General features: G+C 36.8%; 1 protein-coding gene across 1 annotated transcript; it reads right to left on the reverse strand.

Annotated features, from left to right (window-relative positions):
- Positions 1-2,140: 2,140 nt before the first annotated feature.
- Positions 2,141-15,234, reverse strand: heg1 (heart development protein with EGF-like domains 1). Its single transcript, XM_067410560.1, has 13 exons — positions 14,469-15,234; positions 10,836-12,350; positions 8,457-8,570; positions 8,111-8,233; positions 7,912-8,003; positions 7,699-7,754; positions 6,581-6,741; positions 6,208-6,342; positions 6,057-6,099; positions 5,545-5,582; positions 4,654-4,741; positions 4,363-4,540; positions 2,141-4,101 (listed from the first exon to the last, which is right to left on the reverse strand). Exons 1-13 carry the CDS (start codon positions 14,746-14,748, stop codon positions 3,958-3,960), a joined length of 2,967 nt encoding a protein of 988 aa, XP_067266661.1. The 5' UTR covers positions 14,749-15,234; the 3' UTR covers positions 2,141-3,957.
- Between the last annotated feature and the right edge of the window lie 129 nt (positions 15,235-15,363).

The following is a 15,363-nucleotide window of genomic DNA, read 5'->3' on the forward strand; positions in this document are numbered from 1 at the left end:
TAACTTAAGATTTAAAAAAATAATTTTGTTCTTTCATAACATTTGCAGTACTCAGGCAATAAAAATAAAATCAATGTGTAAATAAAATGTGTTTATTTATGCATATATCTTTTTTACTCTGGTCTAGTTTCCATTTGCCCTTCTCAGTGTCAAAGCTCTTTGCATATCTTTTATATATATATATATATATATATATATATATATATATATATATATATATATATATATAATGTAAAACCAATGACAATGTTAGAATGGCAACATTAGGCTAACCCTCTACTACAGCACAGTGTTGCCCTCATTCAAATGGAAAGTTTTCTTAAGCCTTATGTTTAGTACATGTTTCTTTAAATGTTTGCAACCAAATAGAATAGTCAAAAAAAGTATCAAAGAACAGTCCAGTAAGGCGTGGGAGTCACTATCAAGCACCATTTGAAGGTGGGATGTCCTGTTCTGACACATGGTCAAAGGAACATATGGTGCGAGAAGGCAAGATTATTTGCTTTAGTAATTTTATTTAAAATGACATGAACTGTACATAAAAGTATGTGTGTATGAAGGTGTAGAGAAGATGTTTGTCAGGTTTTTTTTTAATTATTTTTTTATTATTATTATTATTTTGCATGTTCAGAAATTCAGTTTTTCTTTTTGTTGCCTCATGGCAATATTGTGTGATGATAATATATATATATATATATATATATATATATATATATATATATATATATATATATATATATATATATATATATTAAGTTTTATCGATAAAACTTACCCAAATGAGCCAAGAAATGATGTGGAATAATTTTTATCATTCAAATGTCAATCAAAATGTGTGCATTAGAGGACTGAAGAAAAACAGAGTATGCAAAGTACATGGAAATGACATACAGTGAGTCTCAAACTCCATTGTTTCCTCCTTCTTATATAAATCTCATTTGTTTAAAAGGCCTCCGAAGAACAGGCGAGGACAATATCAAAAAATGGCAAATGGAGCAATAATAACTAACATGATTCATGATATCATGGTATTTTTAGTGATATTTGTAAACTGTCTTTCTAAATGTTTCGTTAGCATGTTGCTAATGTACTGTTAAATGTGGTTAAAGTTACCATCATTTATTACTGTATTCACAGAGACAAGAGCCGTCGCTATTTTCATTTTTAAACACTTGCAGTCTGTATAATTCATAAACACAACTTCATTCTTTATAAATCCCTCCAACAGTGTAGCATTAGCCGTTAGCCACCGAGCACAGCCTCAAACTCATTCAGAATCAATGTAAACATCAAAATAAACACTGTACTTACGCGATTAGACATGCTGCATGACGAACACTTTGTAAAGATCCATTTTGAGGGTTATATTAGCTGTTTGAACTTTTTTTATGTTGTTTAAGGCAAGCGCGAGCTCTTGGGGCGTGGAGCACGAGAATTAAAGGGCCACACACCCTGAATTGGCTCATTTCTAATTATGCCCCAAAATAGGCAGTTAAAAAAATTTATTAAAAAAAAATCTATGGGGTATTTTGAGCTGAAACTTAGACTTATATTACATCTTTTAAAAAAAAAGTTCTATGGCAACTTTAAGCAGTGAGTGACCCTTTCTGTGAAGAAAACATACAGTAGACAAATAACAGAAGAGTGGCAAAAGAAACAGGCACAATCACTACAGTAAATGCCAAAAAGTTAAAGTTAACAATGAACAAAACCATTTTTCCACAGGCCACAAAGAGGAAAAAGGTGTCAAGGCTCCGCCTAATTTAAATACCTTAAGAGTGGGAATAAATGACAAACATCTGTACTCCTATGGAACAGTAAAAGTTCAGTTCTTCTGTACATTTCCATGTACAAAATAAAATACTACAGAAATGATAGCCTGTCTTTTGAAAGGGAAATTAGTTTTTATATGAATCATTTCCACCTTTTTGAATGACTCATTGTGGTCAATGTTATGCTTCATTGTTATAAATGTATTTATTCTTGTCCACAGCTCAGTGGAAAATCTTTTGAGCCATTACTTTGTCCATCTGCTTTCACTTGCATTTCGAGAACCAAAGGACAGCACCACATGACTATGGACAACATGTTTCAGAAATTATTCCAGAATTTCATGTACTCACCCTCATGTCGTTCAAGCCTATGACTTTCTTTCTTCCATGGTAAATAATAAAAAGTAATTTTTACAGAATACCCCTGGACTAATAAAAAAGTGACCATAAAAGTGACCAAGTCTTGTGCTTCGTTGCTCTCGAATCAAAAATTGTTGCCATTAGACGAACCTTATCAGGTCTGAGACTGATCACGAGACATGCGAGAATGACTAAGTTGGAATTTCAACAAAAGGGGAAATTAACAGAGAACTGGTAATCAATTTTAAGTCATAAAGAAAACATGTACAACTATCCAAATATAAAGATCCTTCTTACATAAATAAAGTGTAAAAAGTTGTCTAACAAAATGCAAACGACCACAGATCGGTCCGAAGGTCAGTAGGTAGGACTGGTCAGTTTTTAAGGTCGGGCTAAGTGAGGGATCAGATATCACTTTTGGGTGAACTATTCTTTAATATTAAATAGATGAAGGTAAAACAAACACAAGAAATCTAACTTTATTTCTCCTTTATTTTACAATACAATCCTGACTACAACGCCAGATTAAAATGACCATCCACAGAGGAGGGGAAAATACTAGTGAGTTAAGAAAGCAGTCTCTGATATTAAAGATTACAAATAAAGCACATCTCACAAGAACACACATTAGTTAAAATAAAATGGACACCTGGCACCAGGTGGAGTCCATCCTCTCATGCACCACTAAGCATCCATACAAACACATGGGAGGTCCTCAGATAATACTACAGTCTCTTTATCTGAATCAGAAAACTTAAATAAAATAAATTAGGAAAACAAGGCAGCACTGCGTTTTATGATTATTACTGTTGTTCAAAAAAACGTAACACCTTGTGGCAATATTTGCTACATTTCACACAAATGCTGCATCCAGTAATAGTTTCAAAATCCTACCATCTTTTGCACAGGTTCAGTTCTCCAGCGTAAATCTCACAATTTTTCTAATAAAACGTTACCACTACAAAGCATTAAAGAGATGGTTTACCCCAAAAATTTAATAATGTCATCATATACTCGCTCTCATGTTGTTCCAAACCATTTCCAATGTGGAAAAAAAAGAGATATTTTGAATAACGTTCACACTGCTCTATTCCATACAATGTATGTGAAAGCGGACTGTCAAGCTCAAAAAAGCACCATAAAACTTGATAATTGTCAATAATATATATTCCAAGTCAGCTGAATCTACATGCTTTGTGTGTCATAATTTTATAGACAAGAGCAGTTTGGACATTCTTTTCGCAAATAACTCCTTTGGTGTTTCACAGAGGATAGAAAGGCATACGGGTTTTGGGTGAGAAAATGATGACAGAATTTTCATTTTGGGGTCAACAATCCCTTTAACCTTTGATGAACATACTCAAACAGACATCCATCACTCACAAAAACACAGTACAAACCAGTTGGATACATTATTCCAAGTATAAATATGATACATTTATGGCTTTTTCCATTTGAGATAATATCTGTGTGAGGAGTTCATAGTGCAAACTTTTATGATATAAAAGTTATACTGTAGCTCAGGCATCTTTTGTGTTATTCTTGTTTAAATTCCACGCTCTGTGGGGAGCTGAGAACGTCAGCTCATCAGCTCCGCACCAGAAACTAAAATCTTATTGTGGCATTGTGTTCAAATTCTAAACTGACCCGACAGGGCTCTGCGGCTTTCTTCCAGTCTCACAGATAATGGTCTTTTTCTGCCAGCTCATTTTCACATTCAAAGGCCTTTAGTGGTCAGTATCCAGCTCCAGAATCTGCAACGAGTGCAACCACAGCAAGAGAGCCTATATGCAGCATCAAATTGCACGCCTGCTGGGTAAGGCCGTCAGAAGTAGTCCCTTCGCCGTGAATCGTCGCTTATGAAGGAAGGGTTCCACTGAGCTGGGTAGATACAGGAATGCCTTGAACCGGGGAGGCCGGAGAACGGATACAGACCATTACGCTCCAGGTCAGAGTTCCTCAGCGCAGGCTAAAAGAGAGAATAGCAGCCACAAATTAGTTAATCATGTGGAAAATCCACCAATTCAGGATGTGCACGGCCATGTGAAGTGTTTTTTTTTCTTCTTGGTTTTAATAATTTTTAACCAAACCTCATGAGACAGATTCAAACTCTCAATGCCTGCATATGTGCCATGGCTCAATTCTAGTTTTACAATAAAGTATAAATGATCAATGAAATCTTTGGAGGTCAAACATAAAAAGTTCAAAAGATAAGTGCATATGAACATACCGAGTAATAAATGTCTGTCATTTGCAGGAGATTTTTGGTACTGCCGTTCTCCTGCATCTCAATAGTCTCTCTGCCCCACTCCATTGACACACGGTTACTCTTAGGAAACTCTGCGTAGGGCGACATCTGAAGGTCTCCACTTTTGAAGATGATTTTGTTGATGTCATTTTTGTCCTTTCTGAGGATGCAGTGAAAAAAATTCTTGAGACATTTTTGTCATTTTAAAAACATAAATAAAGCAATTTATCTGTAAAATAAGGAGAAGGTTGCAATTTTTTATTATGATCTTACTTGCAGCAGGTGACTATAAGAGCAATGACGACGATCAAAAGAAGAGCTCCTCCAGCAGGAGAGACCACCACAGCTATCAGCTTATAAACTATTAAACACAAGGTTATTTTAGCGACATAAAAATATTTTATTTATTGAAAACTTTAGTCTTTATATATCACATTGCATTTAAGTTATTTTTAAATCTTTTACTTTTAAAGGGTTAGTTCACCCAAAAATAAAAATTCTGTCATTAATTACTTCATTAAAGTAATGAATGAATGAATGACATTAATTACGTTCCAAACACGTATTCCAAATCCATTCATTTTCGGAACACAAATTAAGATATTTTTGATGAAATCCGATAGGCAGCAATATAATCAACACTTTCAAGGTCCCGAAAGGTACTTAAGACATTGTTAAAACAGTCGACGTGACTGCAGTGGTTCAAAATTAATTTTATAAAGCGACGAGACACTGTTTACATTCAGCACTTCCAGGTTCTACGTCTGAATGCTGGCTCAGTATTGGCAGATGCTGTTTACACGAGCATCACGATGCATTCGTATGATGCTGACGCAGGCCAATAATGAGTCAGCGTTCTGACGTAGAACCTGGAAGCGCTGAATGTAAACAGGTTGAACCACTGCAGTCACGTCGACTGTTTTAACAATGTCTTTAGTACCTTTCTGGACCTTGAAAGTGTTGATTATATTGCTATCTATGTCATATACCTATCGGATTTCATCAAAAATATCTTAATTTGTGTTCAGAAGATGAACAAAGGTCTGACAGGTGTAGAATGACATGAGGGTGAGTAATTAATGATAGAATTTTCATTTTTGGGTGAACTAACCCTTTAAAGCATTTATAAATACAAATATAATATAAATTAAAATAAAATCTTACAATTATTGCAGTTGAAACCTCCAAATCCAAACATGCACCTGTGAAAAAGTAAAAAAACAAGTCTAGTTTTTTGCTACAAAATACATATGTACAAAACAAATATAAACACAGACTACCACTGAAAAGTTTGGACACTATTGGCTCAATTTGTTTCCCATGATCTTAAAAAGCTTTTGATTTAAAGGCTTATGCTAAAACCCCTGAAATTGGAAATGGACGAGTTGGACCGGATAGTGAAGGAAAAGCAGCCAACAAGCAACAAGCATGCCCGGCATAAATGGGACCTCCTTCAAAGCTGTTTAAAAAGCTTCTCAGGTGGCACCTCATGAAGTTGAGAGAATGCCCAGGGTGTTCAGAGCTCTAATCTAAGCAAAGAGTGGCTATGATGAAGAAGCTAAAATACAAGACTTGTTTAACATTTTAACATAATTCCCATATAATATAGAATGAGTAGGTATGTCCAAACTTTTGACGGGTCATTTACAGTGATATTTAATAAACCACATACTTACTCAACACAGTTGCCATTAACAAGCTTGAGTCCATCTCCACAGTCTAAAAAATTGCAATTTTAAAGAATTGAAACATGTAAAATGAGACACTCCACAAAATCCCACAGTTTAATTATTCAAACAACTGAAAAGGGACAAGAGTATGTTGTACCTCTGCAGGTCATGTCGCCTGGGTTCTTTTTAAAGTACCCCGGGTGGCACTGACAGTATGGGATCCCGCTAGTGTCGTTGCACTCAGAGTACTGCGAATCACACTTGGTTTTCTGAGCCGAGCACAGGCTCTCCACTAAACGGAAAGAAGTGCTTCAGAACAAATGGTTTCCCAGAGATAAATAGTGCCACAAAGAGCTTTCCAAAATATTATTGTAGAGGCCAATTGAAACAGCCCCCCTCAAGAATGTGTTATCCGTGTGTATTGCGTGACTGGTGTTATCATATCTCTGAAGTGGTGGAGTGGAGTGGAGGAACAGAGGGAATGGATTTGAGATAAGAGTATGAAGCAAACAGCGAGCGATGAATGGTACCTTGATATGAGAGCTGGTGCTGAAGCTTAATGGTGCAGTGCGAGTACGTCCGGCTGCAGTTGCTCAGGGACATCTGGATGCTGTTGTAGACGTCCGTGCTGGTCACATTGGTGGAGAGTGAAAACATATTCACCGCTGAGATCTGCACACCTTCTCCATCTCTGCACATTTGGGAACAAAGAAAAATCACACCCTGAACTCAAGTCAGAAATGAAAGTATGAATTTACATATAATAGGAATATGAATTCCTGAAACGTTGTAACTGGTATGACCAGAATCTCTATTTATAACAGTATCACACTCTAATAATTTTTAGCTGGAAATTAAATGCATTAAATCATAGAATGGATATATTTATATGACTGAACATATGCATGTGGTTTATTAATCATAATTGTATTTTTTTCAGCAAGGATGCATTAAATTGATCAAAAGTTAAATTGACAGTAAAAACATGTTACAAAAAAATTGACATCACATGAAAAGTTTTTAAAGTATATTAAAATAGAAAACTTCAATTGTAATTACTGTTTTACTGTGTCGAATAAATGAACCAATGGGTGAGCATAAAAAACCTTTGAGAAAATATTTTTAAAAAAATCTTCCCAAACTCAAACTTTTCAACAGAAGTGTAGGCTACATATATATATATATATATATATATATATATATATATATATATATATATATATATATATATATATATATATATATATATATATATATATATAGTTCATTTTTGGATAATCCATTGAATTTAATAATTTTATTAAATATTTAAACTTTATTAAAAATGTATCAAATTAATTTAATCCATTTAATGTTGTTTAGTAACTGTAAACAACTAAACTGTGCTTTGTGTTACACCCATTATAAGCAATGTTTCCTTTTTTTTTAAACACATCTTACTCTGTAATTTCACAATAATTCTTCTCACATGTACAAAACATAAAACAGTCCTGCCTACACAAATATATCTACCGTTGTAAAATGGTACAGTAAAAGGATATTGACACTCCAGTCGTTGCATGGTACAGTATGAACAATTAAATTGATTTTCATGCCTTGTATGGCCTAATATTCCTTCTGGGTATTTGGAAGATTAGTAGAAACTCACCTTTTACCCAAAGTGGAGCGTCTGTAACCATGGAAGGTGGAGAGAGAGGCATTGAGCTGAAAAAACAATACAAACATGTATCAAATAAACCCCAACTCCATGTTCAATACATTAATTTATCATGTTCCATAATGGTTGCTACATAACATTAGCTGCATTGTGTGGTTTTAAGGTGGAGAGGTCAGGTGTGAAATGCAGCATATTGTTGCATACCAGCTGTAGAATCTCTCTGTGGAGCTCATGCAGACCTGAGTTTCTGAGGTGCATGGAGTTGTTGACGGTGAAGGTGCCCAAAAATGTCTTCACTGCAAGGTAAAGTCAAAGCAAATTAAATGAGGATGGCATAGAGTTATCAAAGAAATAACTTGAAGTATTCTGGATATTATTTTAGTGTGGACAACTGACCACCTACCTTGCGTACAACTGCGGCCATCCTCCAGGTCAAAGCCCAGGGCGCATTCACAGCTGAAAGAGCCACCTGTGTTGACGCACACTGAACCCTGGGGGCACGGACTATTCACACACTCATCCACATCTACAGAAAAACACAACGCATAATCAATCCATGCTCATTTTTGTCACCAACTCCAATGTATTACAAAACTAATATACATATTGTGGCATTAGGGATCCCACAGTCAATTCCTGTTCCTGTTTGTCTCTGCCCTCTTAAGTTACACCAATAAGTCTTTTCACTGCAACATCCAGGAAGAATGATGTTCCAATTTAGTTAGTGTACATTAAAGTGGGCTTCTTACCTTCAGTGCAGAAGGGTCCTGTCCATGCAGGCAGACACTGGCAGTGGTAACTTCCCTCAGCTGATCTAACACAGCGGCCTCCATTTGCACAGGTTTTAGGTCCACACGCATGACCTACAGAGGAGAAAGAGAGAATTGTTCAGAAGTAATTCAAATGAACATGTTATGTCACAAACAATGTATGTTATAACTTAAAAATTTTATACATACTGAATTGTGTGTTTTTTAACATTAAGATTTGTACTTTTCCTGAAGAGAAGTAGTGCTTGTATGTGCAAAAATCATCTTCAGTATGCAAGTGTGGTTGCTAGAATGTTGCTATGTGGTTGCTAAGGTATTCTGAGTATGTTTTAGGAGTAACACCATGCTATGCGGTTGCAAGAGTGTTGCTTACTAGACCCAAGTCTCTCTTTCAGTGTAAGTCTATAGGACTTGTTTGTCTATTTCATCACCTGCTAAGTGAAGATTTTAGGGATAATCCACACAAAAGTGAAAATTCTGTCATTTACTCAACTTCATGTCTTTCCAAAACTGTATGAATGTCTTTCTTTGTGGAACATGAAAGAAGATATTTTGAGAAATGTTGCAGTGTTTTTGTCCATACAAAACAAGTCTTTGGCCTCCAATGTTCTTTTAAAAACAGAAGAAAGTAAGTCATACAGGTTTGGTACAAAATGAGCAAATGAAGAAAGAGGTTTCATTTTTGGGTGGACTATGCCTTTAAGTATGATCATTTAAAAAAAAAATGAATAGCATACATCTCTTTGATTTAAATTATCATTAATGTCTATTACACAATCGATGTGTGATAAATTATGCATATTTGGATAAATATCAACCAATATTGTAGATTCAATTGTGCATGCTCATTTCTCCTATTTTTCATCTAACTTTCATCTAACGCTCACTTAAAGTTAATCTTTTAAAAACACTAATAATTTATTAAAACTGGTAAATGTAATTTCTGGCAAATTTGAAAATGAATATCCATTTTTTTGCAAAGTACATTGTAATGCTGTGATGCCTAAATTCACTTGTAGCATTTAATTTTAGCTTTTAGTGTTTCATTTTTTAAATTTATTTAGACAAATGCACACACTACTGTTCACAGTTTTGGGGCCAGTAAGATTTTTTAATGTTTTTTAAAGAAGTCTGTTATGCTCAAAAAAGCTGAAAATACAGTAAAAAAATGAATAAAATGAAATACTATAATAAATATGACATATTATTACAATTTAAAATAACTATATTTTATTTGAATATATTTTAAAATACAATTTATTTCTATACTGATTTCACGAGTTCACACTTACATATAATTAGAGTCAATTAAGAACTAGAAGTAAGGAGATGGGGTGGTGGAGGAATGCTGGTAAACTGTCAATGAACAGAGGTAAGGTTGCTGTATATATACCTCTTATAGTTAACTGAGTTGATTAACCGAATGCGCTCCTCTTATATAAATTAGGTTAATTATCTGAACATGCTCCTCCCGAACTTTATTAATAAAACACTTGGTGCTCAAGAAACATTTCTTATTATTATCAATGTAGAAAACGAGTGTGCTGCTTAATATTTTTTGTGAAAACATTGATACATTTTTTTTAATGAATAGAAAGTAACAACATTTATATGAAATAGAAATCTTTTGTAACATTATGTGCCCTATTTTAACGATCTAAGCGCATGGTCTAAAGCACACAGCGCACGTGCACTTAGGGCATGTCCAAATCCACTTTTGCTAGTTTAATGACGGGGAAAATGGTCGGCACACCCGGTGCATGGTCTAAAAGGGTTGTCCCTATTTTCTTAATGAGTAATGTGTTTTGGGTGTAATGTGCAATAAACCAACCTATCTCCCATTCTCTTTAAAAGCCAGTTGCACTCGCACCATGGTGGATTTGCTATTTATCTGGCAGAATTTGCAAGCTCTCTTCTAACGTGCTCTTTAAATAACAATATATATATATTGCACCATTGACTTTAGACCCGGTTTCAGTTGGTCAATGGCGTCTATTTCAGTTGCCTCAAAATAGCAACATGCCAACAATGCGCCTGAACACACCTCATTTTCAGACCAGCATGCCAATGGGCACACAAATGCATTTGCTATTTAAACACCGTGGCGCAGGACATGAAAATGATAACTACGTCAGGCCGAAACTAGTAAAAAACATTGCGCCGGATGTATGATAGAGCCCAAAAAATGTACGGTACCATACATAAAAGTTATATCGAACATTTATCGGTCATGGGACAGAATTGTAATATCTGTGCATTGGTGCAACAAGCACCATTAATATTACCAACAAAAAAGGTGATCTGAATGTTGCTGTAGTACATCACTGTATAAATACCTGATATTTGTTGATATCATACCTGTTGATGCTGTTGACCTAAAAGGCATCTGCATGGTTGTGGTTCCTATTTCTGTGGTGCTTCTCTCCGTGTGATTCCTGGTGGTTGCTGCCACAGTGGTCCTGGTCGGGGTGCTTTTGCTGTAAGGTGTTGTTGCACGTCCACCATGTGCAGTAGTGTTCCCTGGCGTGGCCGTACTAGTTTCTATATGCAAGGTGGTGACATCAGCAGAATCAGATGTACTGGGTGCCTGTGGTACACCAGTAGTGGATGTAGCCGGGCCCTGAGCTGTGGAGCGTGTCGTCCACAGCACCTGAACAATATCAGTGGTAACGATGGTAGTGTGTTCCGATTGTGCTTGCGGTGTGGTGCTTGGTTGGAGCTGACGGGTGGTGAGGGGAGGAGGCATGGTAGTGAATGTGTTGGTAGAACTGTAGACGGTAGATGCCTTGTTAGTGGCTTCCTCCGTAACCTGTGTCCTCTGAGTTGTTGGTGCGGTAGATGTTGGCACCACTTCCGTGTTTGTCTGATCATCGGTTTTGGTGACAAAGGGCGGTTGGCTAGTAAGGGACCAAGTCACAGAGTCATCAACTGTGGTGGCTACATCTTCAACCACTGGGGGTGCAGTAGTCAGGCCCTGAATAGTCGTCTCCTCCACTGTATGGGTCGGAGACCCTTTGGATTCCTCACGGCCAGTGGAGCTGACAGATCCGGTTGAAAATTCAGTGGAAGCACCAGTATCCACTGAATAAGTCACTGTGGAATCACTGCTTTGTTGGGATGTGCTAGTGGCATTGGTGTGTTCGCCAGAGGTAAAGGGTGGGATAGACGAAACAGAGCCACCGGTTTCTGTATAAGGTGTCTCACTGCTCACCGATGTGACATCTGTTTCCTTTTCAACAGTATTGATCACTGTAAGCGGGGGTGTTGAATTTGGATTGTCATTATCGGACACCTGCTCAAAGGTCTGTCCTGTGACACTAGGTTGTCCTGTCTGTGACTCAGTGCCTTGGGAAAACGTTGACTGCTCGGTCTCCAAAAAGAGGCCTTGAGTTGCATTGGTGGCATCATGATCTTCAAAAGTGGGCTCAGTCTTATCAGACACTGTAGATACATCTTCTACTGTATTCTCCTCGACTTGGGTGGATCCTGATGTCCTTTGCTCCCAGCTCCCAGCAACAGAGGAGTTGGAGTCTTCTGTGTACGCAGAGGTGCTGTTGGAGTTCACCGAGAGCAGTGTGCGTTCTCCAACTCGGTTGGTGGTGGAAATGTAGGTGCTATCAGTGTGAGAGAACGAGTCGGTGGTGTCAACACCTCTCAGATTCGTTACGGAAATGTCTCGCACTGTTCGGGCCTCTGTCACTGGCTGGTGGCTGGTGATGCTGTGCGATGCTACTGATGAACCCTCCCACTGGGCTGTGGCATTATGGGTAAGCTCTTCATCAGACCGCAGATGTTCAGTGGACTCATCTGAGACCATCCTAGTCGTCCAATCCGCTGTATGTGTAGAGATGAGTAAAGGTTTTTCTGAATGTCCTAGTTTGGAAAAAATAAAGAACAATAAAATATTGTAAACTATATATTTAAAACATCAAAACAGTTAATAATAATGAAATTCAGGATTGGGAAATTTGAGAAGCATGACCACTAGGGTGCGCTTCATGTAGTGTGAGCCTTGGGAAACTTTATGAACTATGTGAGATGTTTTCAGAAGTGACTGCGGATGTAATGATTTTGGGTGGAGAACAATTGGCAGCCAAGCTTGTCTAACCTAACAAAAGATTGAGCCCTAAAAATGGAGGGGATCTGACCCATTGGGACCTGCGGTTTCCTTCCTTCAGCTGACCTAGCAAAGTCCATATTACAGCGTTGTCACTGCCTGCATGGAGTTCATACACAGGCAAAACTATAATCAAGTGAACCGCTGACTGGATTAGGATGCTTCTTGGTGCACACTTATTAAAAAAATTATTTGGTAGCATCACCTTTATGGTCAACAAATCAGCCCTAGATACTCTTAATATAAATTTTCACTTTCATTTAGATTGTATCTTTTAAAATACGTAAATCAGTTGAATAAAGTACAGTAAGACATACTTGTTGCTTTGTTTCTTAGTCGCACATGGCTACAAAATAACATGATAGCATACAACGCTCATAATTCTGGTTTGCAGAAATCCATTTGAATCTAAATGAGCTATTGTGAAATTAATGTTTCCACAATATTTACATCTGTTGAAGAATGAGATGGATTCAAAGTTTAATGTAGTGTGGAAAGCCATGATAGGTTTTTATGTTATGTCCCATTCTAAGGATTGACTCACTTGCTGAAAATGTCTCTTTCAGCTTGCATTACAGAGGTCTTTCAACATAAGATCTTTGAGCTTGCATTATGTTCATTGCATTATATCCAGTAAGCTCTAACTGATGGGGATGAAGACAGGCCTAAGAACAAGCTGTTTTACACAAAGTAGTTTTAATATGATCTGGACAATACTGCACGAGATCAAAAAACATGAAATGTGTCTAACTCAGACTGATGCAAAATACAAGAAAGATTGTGCACAATCACAGTTGTAAAAGTCTGGAAAACAAAATACATATTTCTCAACTCACATTTTATACTTCCGATTATTTTTAAAAGAAGCTCATTCTTCTCAGAACATTTCCTAATTATGCATGTGAAAATAAAGTTAGAATAACGTGCCACATAACTGATATCCCATCTGGATCCAATGACACATGAATGATTATTACCAGAAATAATGGTAGCAAATCCTTTGATGTCTTCAATGTGATCAGAGGCTATAAAGCTCATTTGAAAGCACCCCTAAAACCATAAGGGGTTTTTTAAAGAGTAATTCTGAATCTGAAACCGATACCTAGAAAGCTGAGTGGCCGTTGGCCAATATAATGCTAATCCATAATGGCAGCAAAAAGTTTTTTTTAAATACCCAATCACTCAACATTCACTACAAAATATTTGAGGAATGGAGTATATCAGAGCCAATTCACTGCATTTAATTGTATTTAAATAATTGCACACTTGATGCCAAAATGACATGGAATGGAATTATTTCAAATTAAATCACATAATAATAATAATAATAATCAATAACTGCAGACTGAACAGAATTCATTGGCTCAAGAAAATGGAACGGTTTATGAACCAGGATGGGAGGTAATTCATTAAAAGAGATGCTCTTCCAAAAACTGAGGAAACAGAGTGTAAGTAATCTCATTATACTGACTTAATAGTTGACAATATGCTTAAGCTGCATAGTAAAAACACTTCTTTTTAGTCTACTAGTAGGCTACTGCAACTTCAATAATAATAATAATGCATGGTACTGAGACATTGATCATTTATTGTATAAATATAAAATATTATATTTTAATATATTTAATATTTTTCCTGTCCTTTACACAAATCAGTCTTTATCAAATAATCAACTTCTGAGTGGAGGTGGAATTTTTGTAATATTTCTTACAACTGCAAAAGGTTCATTTCAACACTACTGTGGTACACCACAAAATAAACTTAGTCTTATCTACTTATACTGACTATAGACTGAGGCTGCTGCAGAACCTAGTGAGCTGCCTATCTACTGTAGACAACACTTTTGGTCATCCAGAGGCGCGTGGAAGTCTCACCCGCTCGCGTTCCAGTGATGAACACACTGGCGGGAATGTCGGTCATCTCCTCCGGTCCACTCGATAGATCCACAGCTGTAGCAGTGGCCTCTCTCCCCGGCCAGAAGGACGTTTGTTTTAAATCAGTTGTTCGAGTAAAAAAAGGTTCGGTACTCAATGGGTTATCTGTGTCCGTGTCCGTGTCTGTAGAGAAAGTTTCGGCAATCACAGTATTTAGGACAAGCATAAAGACCGTGAAAACCACACGGTGAGCGCTTCTCGCGACACACGTTTCCATCATAATGACTTCCTAATAAATAAAACGCCAAAGTGGTCCGGGTCACCATCGGAAAGTGAGTCCGTTTAACAGTTCCCCATGAGTAAATTCCTTATGATAGGTTTAAAGTTGGAGATGAAGGCTTAGAAGGGTTTTATTTCAGGCAGTGAGAGTGAGAAACCGGAGCAGTGGGTGACTCCTCCCCTCGGGCAGGCGATAGCGGTTTCCACCCCATTCCTCTGGATGAACGCACTTACACAAATGTGTGCTCAATTCGGTTCAGACAGACATGACAGTCAGATGAAGCCACAACAGGTGGGATTCTTCTTCCCCCACCTTAGTTAGCATTAACAGTACACAAAATAATCTGCTCCCCACTTTTACACATTTCTATGCATTAAGAAATGGAAAAAACACTTATAAAATGTAAATAACAGCAGTGACAATGCAACCTTATATTATTTTTAAAGAGAGTTGGCATTTTCTGACAACATGAGTGATTCTTTACCGAGAAAAGTTGTGCATTTTATTTATCAAAGTTAAGAGATTTATTTTTTTTTTTTTTGGTAGTTGCATTCAAAATGAACTCAAATTGGAGGGGGTGCATTTTAGTTTGGGTGGACATGATGCTTCTATGTG

Source organism: Chanodichthys erythropterus, chromosome 14, assembly GCF_024489055.1.
Source record: "Chanodichthys erythropterus isolate Z2021 chromosome 14, ASM2448905v1, whole genome shotgun sequence".
Taxonomy (NCBI): domain Eukaryota; kingdom Metazoa; phylum Chordata; class Actinopteri; order Cypriniformes; family Xenocyprididae; genus Chanodichthys; species Chanodichthys erythropterus.

Excerpts from the sequence above, each read along its gene's own strand:
- heg1 (XM_067410560.1), bottom strand. The coding sequence starts at position 14,748 with ATGATGGAAACGTGTGTCGCGAGAAGCGCTCACCGTGTGGTTTTCACG. Across the intron at positions 8,234-8,456 it reads AGGACCCTTCTGCACTGAAG|ATGTGGATGAGTGTGTGAAT; the intron begins GTAAGAAGCCCA and ends GTTTTTCTGTAG. Across the intron at positions 8,004-8,110 it reads TGGCCGCAGTTGTACGCAAG|TGAAGACATTTTTGGGCACC; the intron begins GTAGGTGGTCAG and ends TTTACCTTGCAG.